Below are 18,221 nucleotides of genomic sequence, written 5' to 3'. Positions count from 1 at the left end.
CATGCTATGGTTTGCTTTAATATTATTCATGAAGGCTTTGTTAATCCTGGTGAATGTGATTGTTTCCTTTCACTTTTACTGATGAAGTGTTTCGTTACGTGGATCTGGATTTTGTCAGAAGTGTCCTCTGCGTTTTAAAGTGGACATGTCATACATATGTGGCTGAAGAACAGGCTTTAAAATGTTATTTTGGGGGCTTCAACTTTGAGATTTTATATTTTCATCATTTGAAATTATGTCTCTGCCCGAATTAATAGTAACAATTGCTCAAGCTGATGAAGACTTTGACTGGGGCTCCTCCTGCTGGCAGCTGTAGGAATGACTCATCAAAAAAGTAACTTTTTAAAAAGTAACAGTTTATACAGCAGGGGTAGGCATCAGGCCCGGAATCCAAAACCGGACCTCCGTCAGAGAACCTCTGGCCAAGAGGATATTGAAGAATACTGTTACAAAAATCAGAGATCAAATGCCTGTTTAAGTACTCTACAAAGGCAATAAAATACTGTCAATTCCTTGAAAATGTCTTTGCAAAACACCCGGTTAGGCCATTAATGATCTCGAACACTGGCATTTGTAGAAAGTGAGACACTTTGCCCTATGATTGGAGGGTCCGCCCCTTGATCTTTTGACAATTTTGACAAAATTGGGCCTAGATCAAGCAAACCTGCCAATCCCTGCTTTACAGTTGCAGCACAGCCTGATGAACAGAATGATATAATGTTGAATAATGGGTGTTTAAAATGTGGAAGACAATTTTGGATTACCAGGATCCAGGAAGAACAGAACAAAGTGCTGATTAAGTAGAGGAAGAAGCAGCTAAATTTAACAGCTTTGTCTGTTAAAGTTTTAGTTACTCAAAACTCTTTGTTGTTCTATCATCAAAGACAAAGAGGATTGTTTTTATATACTTTAAAAGCCTTTAAACCATCAGAGGGCATATTCTGAGCCATTCTGCACTCAAATTGCCTTTATTATGGTGCTATTGCTTCGTTATATTAGCATGCTGAAGGTAAACGTACGGCTTGCACAATCTAACCCTTCGTTTAATATAATTTATTCCCACCGCTGCCCGCAGATAGTGCTCCAATTGCAAACTGACAGCATAACTAACAGAGCTTCAAGTTTCTCAGCCATAACAAAGCATGACATGTCCACTTTGAGGATCATTGAGTTAACTATGGGAATTAGGCGGGGTACACTTTGGACGGTTATTTGCCAAGATGATTTCAACAAAGAAAAAAATGTATTTATTTTTTTCCCGTTATGATCTATTTACCAAAATGATTGTGTCCAAAGTGAAAATGTGACTAAGTTAATCATTTTCTAGGACCGTGACTAATTTAGCCTCTCGTAGCAATTGATACAGACGGCATCTCGTCATAGAAGGGGGCGTGGCTTCGCTGAGGGGGAAAATAGAATCTTTTGGGAAACACAATTTTCCCTCTTTTTAGCCTTTTTGTGGTGGAATATGAACTTCTTTATCACACATAAATAAAGTCAAGTGTAAATTGGGCCCATATGGATATTTTCTCACAGCAGATTGTTCAATAGAAGTGAAAAAACGACAGTTGTAGCTAGCGCTAGCTAACCGTTAGCATTAGCCCGATGCTAACATGAAGCATTCTGTTAGCATTCTCCATTATTTATGTATTTATGGGCTGTTGAACCACTTTGCTCCTCCCCATGTCTTTGTATCTTTATTTAGTAGAAAACTACAGTATATTCATAGTTCAGCATTTGTTAAAGAAGTTTTTGAATAGTTAGAGAAAGTTTACATTTTTCAAAATTGTTTTCCCCCGTAACTGTTTTCAAACATGACCATACATGGGCGATTCCAGAGATGCCGTCTGTATCTATGCGGGGAGCCTTTGGGGAGCAACCACTCGCCCTAAGGTGCTTGGTTGGGGACCCCGGTCTTATCGTGTCGCCGTTAAAACCTCCCTCCATCAGCCCGGGCGTCTGTAGCAAGCCTCCTGGTACGACGTAGCATTGACCAGGCTGAACATATCCCTGCGCACGAACGACAGGAAGTTGCCAAGCGGGCAGAGGGGTTGGCTGCCGTGGCGGTTGTGCGTGCGGCAGAAAGTGGTATGAAACGTCACGTCCTCCCCGTTGTACAGCACCCTGATGAAAGCCTCCCCGTCCCTCGCCTTCTCCCCTCCTTTACCCCCTTTCGCGCCTTTCCTTTTGGGCTGCGCCGGCGGGGGGCTCTTCCACAGTTCGAAAACCACCCTCGCGGCGAACCTCGGGAAGCTGAGCCGCTCCAATCCCAGAGCGCTGAGCAGAGGGGCCACGGTGACGTCGTGCGCCGAGGACAGCGAGAACACCTCCTCCCCGCCCGGTCGCGCCGGACGTCCCGTCTCGCTCGCTCTCGCCACCCTCTCCATTTTGGAGGCGGTCCGGTTGAGGTACGGGTACATGGCCAACACGGCGTACTTACGATACAAACCGACTCTCCTCCTGTCCACCTCGTCGTCCAGTTGCTGCTTCCGGATGACCGCGAACTGGGTCATGGTCAAGCAACCCCCGGTGCCCACGTCGCTCGGTGGGACGCAGGGGAAAGGAATCCCGTGGCATAAGTGGCACAGCAAAGAGTCGATGGGGTTGGCGGCGCGGAGTTGGCGCGTGGGCAGGCCTAGAGTCCGTGCCATCTCGGCGTACGTCCTCTCTAGTTCATTATTGGCTACTCTCAGCCGATATTGTCTCCTCTGCTCCTCGTCTAAGTATTTATTCCTCGCGGGACAGTCGCACGCCCCGCTGCAAAACAAAGTGCTCCACTGGTGGCGTACGGAGAGCTTGGTCCAGTCGAAGTCGGGGAGGAGGCCGTAGAGGAAGGCCAGTCCGCTCTGCAGGGTGCGGCTTTTGCCAGTGGTCTCCACCCACACCTGACGGGGCGACCAGTCGGGAGGCAGGAGGTTGTGGTGCCTGTAGGCCTCGCGGAGGAGCTGGCCGTTGCGGAGATGCTGCACAACACCTGCACGAGATCAGCCAATATCGAGAAATCGTGTCAACCGACAAGTTTGCGTCACTCTTGAGGTCGAGGCGAGCGTGTCTTACAGAGGTGGGAGGAAGTCACTAAATGTACGTCTCGAGTCAAGTCCAAGTAAGTCAATTGGTCATGGTGTCAAGTCAAGTCACACTATACTCTATATATTATAAATATCTTTAATCTGCTTGGAAATATGCCTCCTTGAAATGTTGCACTTTTGAAAATTTAGGTTGATATCAAACTTTACCTTCCTAACAAGATTGAATGTATATGAATTTTAAGTTTAGCCGATATTGAATAGTCACAAATAAAATAAAATGTGTTTTGAAGGCCCGAGTCCGTACCAATGTTGTTAATATAAGTCGCTCCGGAGTGTAAGACGCACTAGCCATAAAATGCGTAATGAGAAGAAAAAAAAACAGGCTGAATAGGCGTATGCTATGCTGACGTCACATGAACAGTTCAGATAACTAAAGCAGAAGGAAAATACCACTGCACCGTTGACCAGCCTCTCCCAACAGCATGTTTTTAATCTCTAATTTGCAAAGTCGTCCCTCTAGCTGTGGCTCTAGCTTTTAGCCCGTGATTAGCTTGTTTTCTTCTAGGTGTAGCCTCCCCTAACCTTCTTCACATATTAGTCGCTCTGGAGTATCCCTGCCAAACTATGAAAAAAGTGTGACTTATAGTCCGGAAAATACAGTACTAGGACAGTATTTTCATTCTTTTCCATGTAGTCTTGAACATAAATATTCTTCTTCTGACTGTTTCTGAGTCAGGGGTTCCCCATAATGCCCCAGCCCCTTTATGCTCGGAATCGCCCCTGCTCAAAGTGGATTCTGCGCAGTCTTCAGTCCTGCTGTAACAGGCTGTAAAGCTTGTGTGAACGTCTGCACGTGTGTTTGTGCTCAGCGAAGAGAGAAAAGAGATTTGCATTTGCTCCTCACCTGGGCATGTTTATTACGCCATAGCTACGAACATTTTCCTGTCCTCAATAAGCTTCTCTTAAGTCTATGAATCTCAAGTCACAAAAGACAAGTCCTAAGTCAAGTCAAGTCTTTCTGGAGCATTGACCAAGTCTCAAGTCGTGAACATTGTGACCTCTGGCGTCTTACCGGTCTGGGTGAGCTCTCCGATCTCGCAGGAGCTGTGGTTGGGCAGGCGAGGCACGGAGCTCAGGGGGGAGTCCCAGTGGCCACGGCCCCCTCGCCCCATGTGACCGATGAAGCCGGTCAGCAGCGGGTGAGAGAGCTGCCTGCGGGTGAGAGAAATGGTCAAATAAAGGTTAGACCGGTCGACAGTTTAGGGGTCGGTGGCATTTTGCCCAAAAAGCCAGTTCTTCCCTAAACCACTAAGGGCTTGTCTGTCAAAAGGAGCAACCGGTTTTCATTAGTAGGTTCACTGTGGATGTAAGGACTGTCAAATACCCACAGCAGATGGAAGTTTGGGCAACAGCTGGAGCATAGTGAAAGACAACAAGTGTTAAGCTCTTTTCTAAAGTTAATCCCTACTTTGCTGGACGCACAAACAAATTCAATTTGTGCGGGAAAGGAATGTACATTGCTGACACATTCCATTAAGGACAACAATGCTTTATCTCCAACAAGGCAGAAATAGAAATCCGAAGCGTCCGAGCTGTCGTGTTTCAGCAGAAACGTTACAGACATTAACAAGTCGATATGCAGCAGAGCAACTTTACAAATGTGGGTATGTAATTATGTGAACAGTGAACTCTTTACTTATATTAGTATTTGGTCTTACTACTGTCTATAAACCAATGCACCTGTTACTTGGATTTAAATAGGTAAGAAAGGTAGGTAGGTAGAATGTGTTTAACCACTTAATCCCCACCTGAACCAAACACATTTTAGCATTACCCAAATCTAAAAGCTTTTTGAAAAAAGGGTGAACATAGTGGCAAAAACGAGGATGACGATACAAAAAAAAAAGGGACAAAAAAAATGAACAAAGGAGAAATAAAAACATGATAAAAAAGTGAATTAAATGCACAAAAGAGCCACAAAAGAGTGACAAAAAAGCAACAGGAAAGCGACAAAGAAGCAACACAAAAACTTGCCGGAAAAGCAACAATAACACAACTAAAAAGCAACAAAAACACAACTAAAAAAGACAAACACGTGACGAATACACGAAAAGAAAGCATAAAAAAAGCAAAGGGAAGAAGGCAAAAACTAATTGACAAAAACAAGACAAAAATGTGACAAAAAGGCAATGACAACGCAGCAAAAAAAGTCACAATTAGTTTTGTGGGTCTTAGCTTTCAAACCAGGCGTTTCTCTGGCATAAAGGCTCCAGTCGAGAGGCTTTTAGCTTTGGGTAAAGCTGAACTCTTAACCCCCACTTGAGTCACAGTGGCTGCAGGACCTGGGCCTGGTTTGGAAGAACAGCCTCTGGAGAAAAGGCTCTGTCTGTGAAGGTCTGTTATGGAACAGTCACACACATTTCTTATATTCAAAACTCAAAGTGTGTGTCTTAAAGCAAACCAGTCTGTGACTGTTAAGTGACTTTTTGAAATTTCTGTGTGTTGTTTATTGTACTTTCTTCTGTCATCTGCCGGGGGAAAACAGATGTAAATGAGCCTTCTGGCTATAATCCGGCATGTTTACGTCTGTACAATTATATTATTTTGACAAAAACAAGTATGAAATGTAGAAAATAGATCTTAAACATATCTTAACCAGAGTACACCATGGACAATTAGTAGTCAAAATGACTATGCTACACAAATGAATCTAGTTTCCCCAATAATAACAGGTCAATGGGGAAGATTTTTGTTGCCGCACTCCTCATTCCCACCACCAGATGTCACTCTCACACCGCACAGCCTTAGTACCTTAGGGCCTTGGGAAATGTGCGTGGGCGGGAATATGGGGAATTTATCTAAAAGCATCAAAGAGTTTGTTGCCTCCGGAAGCACACGTTTATCGTCTTCATCGAGCATAAACCTAACCCTGAACACACAGGCCGAGTGCTGAGACTGAATCAGAAAGGGGAGGAAAAAAAGGAAAAAAAGCACATTCACAATCCGATAGATTAGAGATGATTGGAGATTACAGTTCAATATGACAACTCTGCGAGGCTCTGCTGGATCAGATTAAAAAAAAAAAAAGGAGGGAGGGAGGGAGGGAGGTTGGGAGGGAGGGAACACTGTTTCCATAGCGATAAGAGACTGGTTTCTACTATGAGAATATGAGCCATCATATCTGTAACAGGGAAAAGACTGAGATTGAGAAATTCTTTGAGAGCAGAGAACTTAGGCTCTAGGGCTGCACATTATATCACATAAATCTTGACTGATTTTGCAATATACGTGACGCAATAAACCACAATATGAACTTGCAAAATCACTGAGGTCTTCCATCTGACTGAGATGCACAAAAACAAAATCATGCTTTGTGAGCTGTTCAGTTGTAGTCAGGATTTCCTAGTCTAGTTCTGCTTAAGTCTTGATTGTTGTTGTCATGATTTCGATGTTTTTGAGCCCTGTTTTGATAATTGTTTTTTATTCAAATGTAATGGAAGGTACTGTGTTGAAATCAGGGTTCGGCAACATTTTTTATTATTTCATAATTAAAATTGAGTTGGTAAGTCAAATCGATTCATATTCTCAGAAAAATTGATTAAAACAAATCTTTGTTTAAAACTGCACAGTGACTTTTCAGGTTGTTGTTGTTTTTTTACCGTGACTGCCTTTGCTATAGGTTTGGTTAGGAGGACTACCTAGGTTGTTGTCACTGAATCAATGTTTTCGGTTGATGGGGGAAAGGGTGCACCAAGAGGAAATATCCCACCCATACACAGTAAAAACAGACACAATCAGTGAATAGAACCTGTAATCCTCTTGCTGTGGGACGAAAATTAACCTCCATATCCCTGGCAGATCGAAACACAGCCTCGTGCTGCTTCTTCCTTCATAAAGTCTTGTATCTTTTGTCTTTTCCCTTTCATTTCCATCCCGCCTGACTTGACTACCCGCCTCCTGGACAATAACCCCGCTGCAGCGTCGTCACCATCAGCAGATTACTTTGCGCTGGAGACATTTTGGCCGAAGATCCCAGATTGAATTGGCTACAAACGGGAGCCTGGATGTCGGCGGAACGGACCTAAAGCCAGCCTGTCTGTCTCTATATTAGGCAGATTGTCTCTAACCAAAGACTTCAGCGCCCAATTACATTAAGCAGAGGATTATACCACACTGGGGATTGGTAATGACGAGAGCTGAGTCGCTCGCTCGCTGCTGCTGGTGGTGGTGGTGGTGGTGGTGGTGGGCTCGGCAATGAGAGCAGGGATCAAGAATTGGGTGAAAAGTCAAGGGCAGGGTGAGAAAGGCCATTGTTTCAGACAAGGTTGCACTAAAACAGGAAGAATTTTGGCTACTGGCCCTATCTTGCAATGGTGCAGACAGTGAGCAGACACAGCAGCTCTTTGTACATCACATAATGGTAAAGAGTCGACTAAAACGGAGGCAATGTCTTTGTGTTGACCCTAGTGTGCATGTTTTGTAAAATGTTAAAGAGAGGGGTATTAATGTATGCATCTCAAACACATCTTTATCACTATTTCACTTCCTCTTACTCCCCTTCACTGCACGGCTGTTTCAATAAAGACAAAAAAAATAGGCTTGTCTTGGCTCATGTTGTTGTGAAGCTATGGTGAGTGTTTTTGCTTCACCATGGAAGGATTGAGCTAAGCAAGGGATCGCGAGGAGGACGCCAGGTATGTTTTTTGATGAGAGAACAACATTTTAACATTGTGAAAAGTTCTAAAAAACCTTTTTTCTTCCCTTTAAAATGTTTGATCTGTGCATCAATCACATCTTATATTAATTACTAGGGTTGTGCAATATATTGGCAACTTACATGATACAAGTTGACTTAAAATGTGCAAAAGTTCTTCTACAAATGCCTAAAATTGCGGGATTTAATTGCAGAAAAATAACTATTTGATCTCCTTAAAGGTCCCATCCTCCAATATTTTTTTTTATTTCAGTGATTAAAAGAGCAAAAATACTCCAACAGGAAGACACAGAGACTGCCTTAGACATTAAGGGAAAAGGGGAATTGGAAATGAAGATAATAATCAAGGATGAGGACTGGGAACACTGCGGAAGGGACATAAAATGACAAATAGTCCAGTCCTTTGAGAGTTTCAGTGGAAAACTAAAATTAGATTTTTTTTGGAACTCCTTTCCAAGTTTGGAAAAACTCCAGACCAGTGCTGGAGGGGCTGTGGTCAGGTGAGAGACCACACTTTTTGTGTGTGTGTGTATTGAATGGAACATACTGTGTTGAAACAGATACAATAATTGCCATAAAACAGTTGTATTTGTTTTCCAATAGATAAAGTCAGTGTAGAATCTTTCATCTGAGCTCAAAACATTACCAACTTTTACGGCGTTGTTAATAAGGTTTAAGTGAAACGCGAGGAAGAGGCAGATGTTCCCTCCCCGCTGAAAAAGGGCTCAGTTGACCACAGACGGAGACAGTGGGTCGAGGAACTGGTGCCAGTGCGCACAAACACACACATTATACCCTCGGCGAAAGACAGTAAAAACTACACACTCCTGAACACTCCCGAACACACACAAACACACACACACACAAACACACACACACACACACACACACACACACAGACACACGCTCACACACAGTAAAACAGAGGGGAAGAGCTGCGGGACATGTGCTGCTTCAGATGCCTGTAATTACATCCAGGTCTGAGCTGACATAAGGCTATAGACAAAGATGGCATCTTTACAAATGCCCATATATGGTCATGTTCGAAGCAGCCAGAGGGGGCCGACGAAGAAGAGAAAAAAAAATAGTAACACTTAAGATTTTACAGCCCGCCAGTTCCATGTGTAGGTACAGGGAACAAGCACATTTAAGTACAGGTAATTAGACTTTAAAGTAGGTTTTACCTCATAACCCCCGCCTTAACCGACCACATTTTCTCCAGTTCGGCTTTACCCAAATCTAAAGCGTCTGGAAAAAAGCGACAAAAACGAGACGGAAATGCGACAAAAGACGCAATAAAAAAGTGACCAAAAAAAAGGCGATGAAAATGTGACTAAAGAGTGACAAATAAAGGCAACAAAAGAGCGACAAAAGACCAATGAGAATGTGACAAAAATGTGAAGAAAAAGTCATGAAAAAGTGACCAAAAATGTGACGAAAACACAAGAAAATGACAAATAAGTGATGATTAATAAAAAATAAAAATAAATAACAGCAACACTGCAACAACATGAGGAGAAAAGATCAGTTTAGATCAATTGTGTAGCTTTCAAATGAGGCGTTACACTGGCCTAATAGTCAAGATGTGTTTAGATTTGGGTAATGCTGAATTGGAGAAAATGCACTCAGTTAAGGCGGGGGTTAACAGTTAACAGGTTAATAAAGATGTCCAAACTGTAATACAATGTGCATAACTAGTGCGCAAATACACCGCACTAATGCAGGGTTTATACAGGCTTTTTAATGAGCAAAGTGATTCAACAGCCCATAAACACTTATAAATGGACAATGCTAACCAGGAAGCTATGCTATCTTCATGCTATATGCTAATGTTAGCGAAGTGATGATAACACATAAACTAAAATAATAAAAACTTGGCCACTACTTTCAGTGATCCAATCATAGTTTATGTCCCAGCTTTGATTAGCTTCCGTTAGCATTAGCATACTTCCCGTTAGCACTAGCATACTGTTGCTTGCCTCAGCATTTTGTGCAGCTATAAAAAATACAATTGCGGAAGTTAAAACTAACTAATTTTCATTGTGATATTTCTCAGTTCCCCTGAGGCCTGGGGGGGGGGGAGTGAGTGGACTCATTTTAAAGCCCTGACTTGGCTCTATCACTTTCGGTGCCTGAGCTATTGGCTTTTATCGGTGTTAGATCGGCACGATGTATTGGCCAGCTGATATATCGGTCAATCTATAATACATTTGTCAATTAATATGTTAAAGGAATAGGCCACCGTTTTTACATACTGAGATATGTTCTTACCTTAGCTTTGACGAGTTCTATAGGACCTGTCTGGTCTTCCCCCGTGCCTTCAATCACGTAAACACAGCGCAGACGGCGTTAGCATTTAGCCTCTCCCCCTCTCCACTATAGCTCCAAAACAGGTCAAGATAGAAGCTACCAAGCTCTTCCACGTTTTCCCTATTTAAATATGGTTACGTGAAGTGTTACTCTACAAAGTATAGTTACACAAAATTAAACAATGTGGAATTTCTAAGCGGATAAAAGGGGGAACTATATTGTAAGGCGTAATAATACCAGGAGTAGTTCGAAATCCGCTCAGTAATCTTCACTTTACTGTGCGGATGCCAAGCTACTCCTGGTATTATTACGTAACCATATTTAAATAGGGAAAACGTGGAAGAGCTTGGTAGCTTCTATCTTGACCTGTTTTGGAGCTATAGAGGAGAAGGGGAGAGGCTAAATGCTAACGCCGTCTGTGCTGTGTTTACGTGACTGAAGGCACGAGGGAAGACCAGACAGGTCCTAAAGAACTCGTCAAAGCTAAGGTAAGAACATATCTCAGCATGTAAAAACGGTGGCCTATTCCTTTAATAGTTCGCCAGTAAACAAGAATGGAAATAATGTGATTCCCTTGAGAGGTTTTCTTCCCACTCGGCGAGGCCACGTATGACATGTTGCCGTCTGCATCTATTTCTTCTTAAGAGAAGTCAACAGAATATTGACCTTTTTTTGCAAGTTTAAGTACTATACTGGAAAATGTGGTGTTTGTAGGTGCTGATGTCGTTGCCAGAATGCATTTAGCTCCACTGATGTAAACAAAAACCCATCATGTGCAGATTAGTCTCAAAACCGCCTAACAAAAAAAAAGAAGCTGCAGTCTCACACCTTCAGAGTGCGGCTTTATCAGTGCACCTCAAATTGCACTTGCAAGGACGGCTGCCAATGCTGTGGATTAGTGATAGCTGTAGGAGGGGGCTGAGAGAAACAGGCACATTTAATGAGCTCAGTATTTGTCCTGAAACCATTTTGAACTCATGCTTCCTGCAGTTGATGAGTGCATTGTCCTTATCTCGTTTTATATCCAGTAAGTAGCATCCTGCTGTAAGAGACAATGTTGTGAGCAAGTTTGTGTCTTAAATACAATACTAAAAGCCAGGAGAAAGTTTTACCCACACTATCAGCCTTGAAGTTATAAGAGTGACCTTGTTTCAGTATCCCAGTCCACAGTTTTTCCAGGAGTTCTGCTCGTAAAGTCTAAAGTCTTATCTTACACAGAGCAGAGAATCAAATCGTGTTTTAGAGGCCGATCTAAATCCTGGTGACATTCTGTGCCCTTTTCTCCGAGATAGCTTTATTACAACGCGCGGCCCAAAGCCTTTATCTGGTCATTCTAAAATAAAAAATGGATAGGGAACGTAACAGGGCACAGATAAAGGAAAATAGACAATGGAAAAGGAGGATGGACTTTTGGAGCTGGTTGATGGGGTCAGTAGTGGATGAGTTTCCGAGCTTTTGCAAATCCGAAAGGTTAGCGGTGTGGTCCAAGCTCTGAGCAGTGGAAACTGTTGTTCTTATTATTATCATTACTGCAATATCAGGGCGAATTTAATGCTTTTTAATGCCCAAATACTACATTTTAATGACACAAACGCAGGGGGAAAAAAGCGTGCATATTTCTTAAGATTTGGCAAAGATTTAATCAAACAGAGAGAAGAGAACTGGACAAAACGGGATTTTTAGCCAAAACAATTTTACCATAATGTTGGTGTTTTCAGTTAACTTTTACAGTAAAACTCAGTTATAATTTGCAAATAAATGTAGATTTAATGCCAGTTTGAATCCAATGTAATGCTTTTGTAATGCCCCACAGAAACCCTGTACAAGTAACTCGGGTCATTTGGGCACTCACACCCATATACAGGCAGAAAGGTTTGACTGAAATAATATTGATATAATGTTTTTATGATTGGGGCAGCTCTACAATGAGTGTGTCTTTGTGCATGTGGAACAACAGATACACAGCGGCCCATTACCTGTTGACAGACAGAGTGCAGTCGATGTTGGGGCGTTTGGTTTTGGGGATAGAATAGAGCGGGTAGCGGTCTCCATGACGGATCATCACCTGCACAGACAGCAGCTTGTAGTCCACCGGACTGTGACCTAGAAACCAAGATAGAATCAAATCATGAACAAAAGCACACGTGATTTGCACGTAGTACAACTACAGAGTACAGATGATGACTCACTTTTACAAGGGGTGTAACAATGTAAAGTGACGATGCAAGTTTTAGTCTATATTTAATAATATTTAAGCTCCATGGCACATGTCATGCGTGTGTATGTGCACCCAAACAGAGCGCATGTGTGTCATCATCACTTACTGCTAAACTGAAGGCTGCAGAGACACTCTGCAAAGTCCTACACAACACATGAAATCCATGTGGCTAAGCCTGCCACGATAATTACTATATCGACTTATCGCTCGATAAGTAAAATGAAGGACAATAACATTTTTAGTCTCAATAAATGCACAATAAATGCACGTGTTGTATGTCTTAAAATAAACAGAAGAATGAATGCTATCACAGCGTTGACTGAACCGTCCTCCTGTGCGTAAAGACAGCATTGAGCACATCAGCCGTATCCCGCATGTATCCAGATCATTTAGATCTGTGCTGCTTTTGGAGAGAGGCGGGGTGTAAACAAAGTGCTGTGCTACTATGGAGCTTTGCTGATTCCAACACTTCCTGATCGCAGAGCAAGAGTGACTCATGTGAAAACACTTGGAATTCCAGCCAAAAGAACTCATCACGGAGAGAATAACAACATGAATGCAACTGCAGGTATGTCCACCGTGAGAATGAAGCGAAACCACCGCCCAGTAAGTGTATTAAAGCTAATCAGAGTTACTGTTAGCGAGAGGAACACGACCGCTTTAGCCTCTATCCAAATACAAGCACCATAGTCCTGATGACTTTACTCCGTACTTAGGTCTACAGATTACTGTTCCGCACTGTTCAAAAGCCAGAGAAATGCTGCAGTGGTTTGACAAAGAGTCAACAAGCTGCTTCACTCCGACAGCCATGTGTACAGGAGGATATATATGAAATGAAAAGGAATTACAAAACATATGGCTAGTCTAGTAATACACTCAGAAGTGAGTTGTAAGGAAATATTTAACTAGAATAATGTAGATGAAATAGCAATATTAGTGTTATTGACTATTTAAAAAATCGTGACAGGCCTAGTTCAAGCACAGAACCTGGTGAGAGTGATGAGTGATAGGAATAGAATATTTTGGCCCTTCTAGTTTGCACTTTGTTTGGTATAAGGTGTTAAGATTGAATACCAAAAGTTCAATACATTTCAATTAAAATAGTTGCTTACAGTTTTCTTTTTATTGCATACAGTATTTGCATTATACTCAATATTATAATTTATCGCGATATATTGTATTGTGGCAGGCCTACATACACAGCACCAAAAGATACAGTTGGTGTTATTAGCGTGCATGGTTCGCTGGCCAGACACTGAGCCAGAGCCACAGCCCACAGTGGCCCCTCTCTCTCCTCATGAGAAATGTGAGGTGTGGCGTGTGAGTGTGTGGTAGAGGTGAAATCATCCACTCGCACAGCCAAAGCGTGAGTTTTATGAACCCTATGTGCCTCTGCAGAGGAAAAGAACACTTGCTGGTTAAACTTCTCGAAGTTTGTCAGCAGAATGCAAATGGCCTGAGGCTTCATTTAAATGATGGAAAATCGCAGTCTTTATGCAGTGGAGCCTGAGGGAAGGAGCACAGCAGTTTCGTGGATGATGTAACCACTTTTAATGAGCAGATCCCATAAGTCCTGGTACAGTGCAGTGGATTGTTGCTGCCAGTCTATTTACTACAGGGAACCTTCGTCACATTTCTACCTAAACCATCAGCGTCATGTCTGTAGTTTTATGGTCTGTAGTATTGGTGTATTCAAACGTTATTGAATAATTCAGTGCATGTTAGTGTGTGACTCGCCTTCCCATGCCTGCTCGGAGCGGTTGGGCATGTTGCAGTACCCGTAAGCCTCCGACACAGGCTCCGGTTCTTCCGTGTGGGGGCGAAGGACAGGGAACACCCTCTTCCTGCTCTTCCCCAGGGCGGGGCCTCCCTCCACGGGCTGGTACAGCCGGTCGTCCAGCCCCGGGACACTGGGCATCAAGTTGACTGGAAAACAGAATTGAAATACATCACGGGCTGACGTAACGGTGAGAGAGATTTTGAAAATAAATTCATCATTGAGCCAGAAATACAGCGTGCAATGAGCGAGTTTAGGGACTTTATACAGAAACAATGATTCACAGAGTTATATTGCTTCATGTCATGATGCAAACCAAAGAGGAGCTCCACACATTCAAGATTAAAGGTCCTATATCATGCAAAATCGACTTTTTAGAGCTTTTAGCCATGTTGTTATGCTATTTCCTTATCAAAAACACCCCCAGAGTGGTTTGTGGCTTCATTCACGCAGCTCTCAGTAATCCTCCTGAATCCTGCTCTCTCAGCAGCTGCTCCTCCCTCTCCTGGTGAACGACTGAGTGTTCAGTTGTGTCGTCACAGCGGAACGGAAGTGCTCGACTTCTGTAATGTAATGTCTTAATTCTATGCTTACGGCCTGATTTTAATTTGTAAAACAGCTTTTTCATTATTTCTGTCGTAAGAGAGAAACAAAGAGTAAAAAATGAATTAAAAAAAAAAAAAAAAAAAAAAGAAAAAGGATGTGCCCGAGGTGCTTCCAGGTCAGCTGAGGCCAAAACAAACACATCGCGTCTGAACAGATCAGTCATGTTTGCGCTGCAGCTGTGAAGATGGAGCTCGTTACCTACTCTGGACACCTGTTTTTTTATTCTTAACTAACGATAATGTCACGGACGGAGAAAAAGAAGCGCGTTTGGCTACGAGGACGAGGAGTTTATATTCAACCCTTTTCAGGAAGAGGCCACTCAGCTGTTTTTTTCTCCGGGATTCAGTGACTATCACCAAAATATTGTTTTTCTGTGACTGTCACTGATGGATGTTTGGGGAACCTTCACCAGAACCAAAGTGGATTAACTTTTATAACCAACGCGAGTCCCACTATGTAAACAACGATGGACCAGAGCGGTGAGTCAATCCAAACGCGGGTTAGCTTGTGTGTTAGCATATTAGCTTGTGTGTTAGCCATTTATGAAGCTGTGTTGCAGATGTCAACTCCGTATAACTGCATCGTGAAGTGACTTCACTTATTGTTGTTTATTTATATTACGGTAAAGTTGTATGCGCGGAGAGAGGGGGCGGAGTTAACTGAATCGAAGCGTTGTGTCTTCCGGTTTTGAAAAATACCTCCAGAAAACACTTATATTTATCACAAAAATGAGTGCTCCATAATGGTAGAGGTACAATATATCATATAAATGCCTATACTTAACTTTGGAATGGCTAAAATAGCATGATATAGCTCCTTTAAGGTGGGTGAGTCTGACTGGCTTGAAATTAGCAGCTAGATTTTCAGTTATTTAATAAATCCTTATTCTCATGTATTTGCCTTACATGTCATGTATCTCTTGCTACGTAACCAGGTCACCAAAGAGTCTGAAAAAGTCTGAAAAAGAAGCGGCCCAGTACCCCAATTCTTCTACGTCGGAAAGCAAGATCCAAGGTTTTCTGGAACCTTGTCTTATCTTCACAAGTTCCATTCATAATGACTGACAATTGGCCAAATAATTAATCAGAGAAATACCTATCAAAAACATGATAGTTTATGCAGCTGCACCCACACACCAACCACTAAACAAAGTTTATCAGAGGTGAGAAGTTATGAAGTTCATTCCGATGAATAGGACTTTTGGAAGGATTTGGAAAGGATTGGACATTTGCATGACCAAATCATACATACACAATAGATATCGCATTCCTCTAGCGCACACTTGTAAGCCGGAAATGACCCAAAAAAAAGAAGTTTCTCTTAACTCATCTCCATGTCAACAGCTCTGAACCCTCAAACCTGCACCGCTCTGTGCGTGTGTTGCCTGGACACCGGCAAACTTTGACCTCTCCGAGAAAACGGCAATGCATTGTGGGAATTCTAATCTAAGGAGGGGACTAGATTGTAAAACTGGCAGACTGAACTGAGCAAATAGTCCTGCAGCAGCAATCTAAAGAGACGATCCCATTTACCCGAGACGAGGTATTGGTTTTAGCTGCAAGAGTCTGCGTCCGTCTGCAGTCAAATACAATTGAACAACATAATGAACGACTGCTAGAAAAAGCGGTTAGAAGCTTCATTCTAACCCTACAATAGAGCAAAACAGTTACAATCAAATCCAAATCGCAAAGAGAGAAATTGCAAAAGCAGCAAACAATATTGTGTTGCCTAAATAACAACAAAATAGTTGTCACTAATGGGTCGAATGGATAAAAGAAGCTAGCCCTAGACATCTATAAACCTTAACACTACATAAGGGCCATGGGTCACAGATGATTCCTTTTCCTTCTTTTAATGTCATTTAGTTTTAGAAAAGAATCAACCATATTTCTCTCAAAATTGTCAAATGACTTCACGAAACTACTGCAAAAACTACCACATCTACTTCACAGAATGTTCTCAAAGCTGCACGTATGCCATGAACTCACCAAGGACGAAGACTGCAGTCATTTGCTTGGCCACTGCGGAGACCATTTTGGTGACTGCCTGGTGCTCAAGCTGCTGACACTATGGTCCTTTCATCGGCAGGACCTGTCCCCCTATGTGGGCTCCGGCCCTCTCCCCCGAAAAACGCCTCCCCCCCCCCCTCTCTCTCTCCATACAAGCACACTCCACTGCCGGGACTATCCAAACTGAGGAGGCCCGCTTCTCGCACAGGCACAAAGAGGCTTTTGTAACCCAGCTACCGAATTTACCAAGTGCATGCATTAGGCGCAGCAATAGATGGGCAATCTATTTCTCGGAGGAATCAAAGCCGAATGATGAGGAGTTGGTGAAATGTATTATTAGTCTGTTTGATGGGGCAGCCTTCAGATTAGTTCAACGACTGAGCCACTGCCAGTCAAAGTAAACGGCTATTAACACATTGAGTGCCAGTGTTCTTTTTTTTTCTATTGCGAAACTTGACACTCTAATACACCTTATGTGTGGTTTTGGTAGCTCTGTGACGAACAGAAGTGAAATAAATGACGATCAAAACCTGGTGAAAAGTCACGATCTGGACATTTCATACATATTATTGCGTTTCTTTTCTTTTCTGTTTTTCGTCCCAGGGGGCGTGGTGTTGAGCAGCGAATCTGTAGAGTCGTCATTTCTCTCTCACTCTCTGGAGCATGTTGGACAAAGCAGAGCAGCTTCCCCTGGTCTAAACAGTTGAGGTCTTAACATTTGTTGCATGAGTTTTTAAACACAATCGGTCCTAGGACGGCTGAGAAACATCCTGTTAAAGTCTTCAATCCGAGAACTAGGCTGTTTAAATGCATTAAATGCGATTAATCTGCAGCAACACGCTGTGATTCAAAACGTGTCAACAATGTTGTCCTTGAAAATGTACTCGAAACAAAGATATTTTGGCATTACCTCCTCCCAAAACGTTAGTGCCTGAGAGGAGGGAGGAGAAGTTAATCAGAAAGGAGAGTGTTTAATAAAACATGCAATATTTCCATTTCTGGAAAAAAAAAAGCGATTAAAACTAGCCCGTTTCTCAGGAACCGAGGCACGCAACTGTTTAAACCGTTTTCACCTACAGAGAGCTTAGAGTCTCCCCTTTCAAACGAGCCACTGCATGTGTCCATAGCTATAACATAAAATATGCTGGGGTGCTACAAATATCATGAAAAATTGTCTGGATTGTTGGCACTCTACAGCTAAATCCCCCAAACAACGCGGCGCTCGATGTGTTAATATGCTGCACATGATGAGTTAAGAATTTGTCACAGCTTTGCTCAGTGAGGAAAAGGTTACATTACTCAAAGAAAAACTTGGTCGGCCAATAGTTAGGTCATCTATGCCAATTCCGTGATCGTGGAGAGCGAAGGTTCGTTTCTCACTGCAAGTTTTTGGATTGAGAAATTTTTGAGAAATGTTTTTGATATCAGATCTATGATTTGGCCTTCAAATCCAAAATGGCAGCCATTTTTTAAAATGATCAATTACCACAACTATCCAGGCAATCCCAAAATGTAGGCTTTTACTAACGCCTTTGGTTTGAAGGATCTTTTACTTACA

General features: G+C 42.5%; 1 protein-coding gene across 2 annotated transcripts in view; it reads right to left on the bottom strand.

Annotated features, from left to right (window-relative positions):
- Window positions 1-1,855: 1,855 nt before the first annotated feature.
- The window catches only part of pxylp1 (2-phosphoxylose phosphatase 1), a 35,641-nt gene continuing 19,275 nt past the window's right edge, over window positions 1,856-18,221 (bottom strand). Inside the window, exons 1-5 of one of the 2 annotated variants that reach the window (XM_079559695.1) lie at window positions 16,643-16,771; window positions 14,009-14,197; window positions 12,030-12,156; window positions 4,102-4,241; window positions 1,856-2,974 (exon numbers count right to left, since the gene is read on the bottom strand). In XM_079559695.1, the coding sequence (XP_079415821.1) occupies window positions 1,947-2,974; window positions 4,102-4,241; window positions 12,030-12,156; window positions 14,009-14,197; window positions 16,643-16,688 (1,530 nt within the window). In that variant the 5' untranslated portion in view covers window positions 16,689-16,771 and the 3' untranslated portion in view covers window positions 1,856-1,946. Of the gene's footprint in view, window positions 2,975-4,101; window positions 4,242-12,029; window positions 12,157-14,008; window positions 14,198-16,642; window positions 16,772-18,221 lie in introns of those variants that run through there. The other variant, XM_079559694.1, reaches the window with a different exon arrangement.

The sequence above is a fragment of the Gobius niger genome, assembly GCF_951799975.1.
Source record: "Gobius niger genome assembly, chromosome: 1".
Classification (NCBI taxonomy): domain Eukaryota; kingdom Metazoa; phylum Chordata; class Actinopteri; order Gobiiformes; family Gobiidae; genus Gobius; species Gobius niger.
Note: the sequence above shows the minus strand (reverse complement) of the source record. Positions and strands in the feature narration are given on the sequence as shown.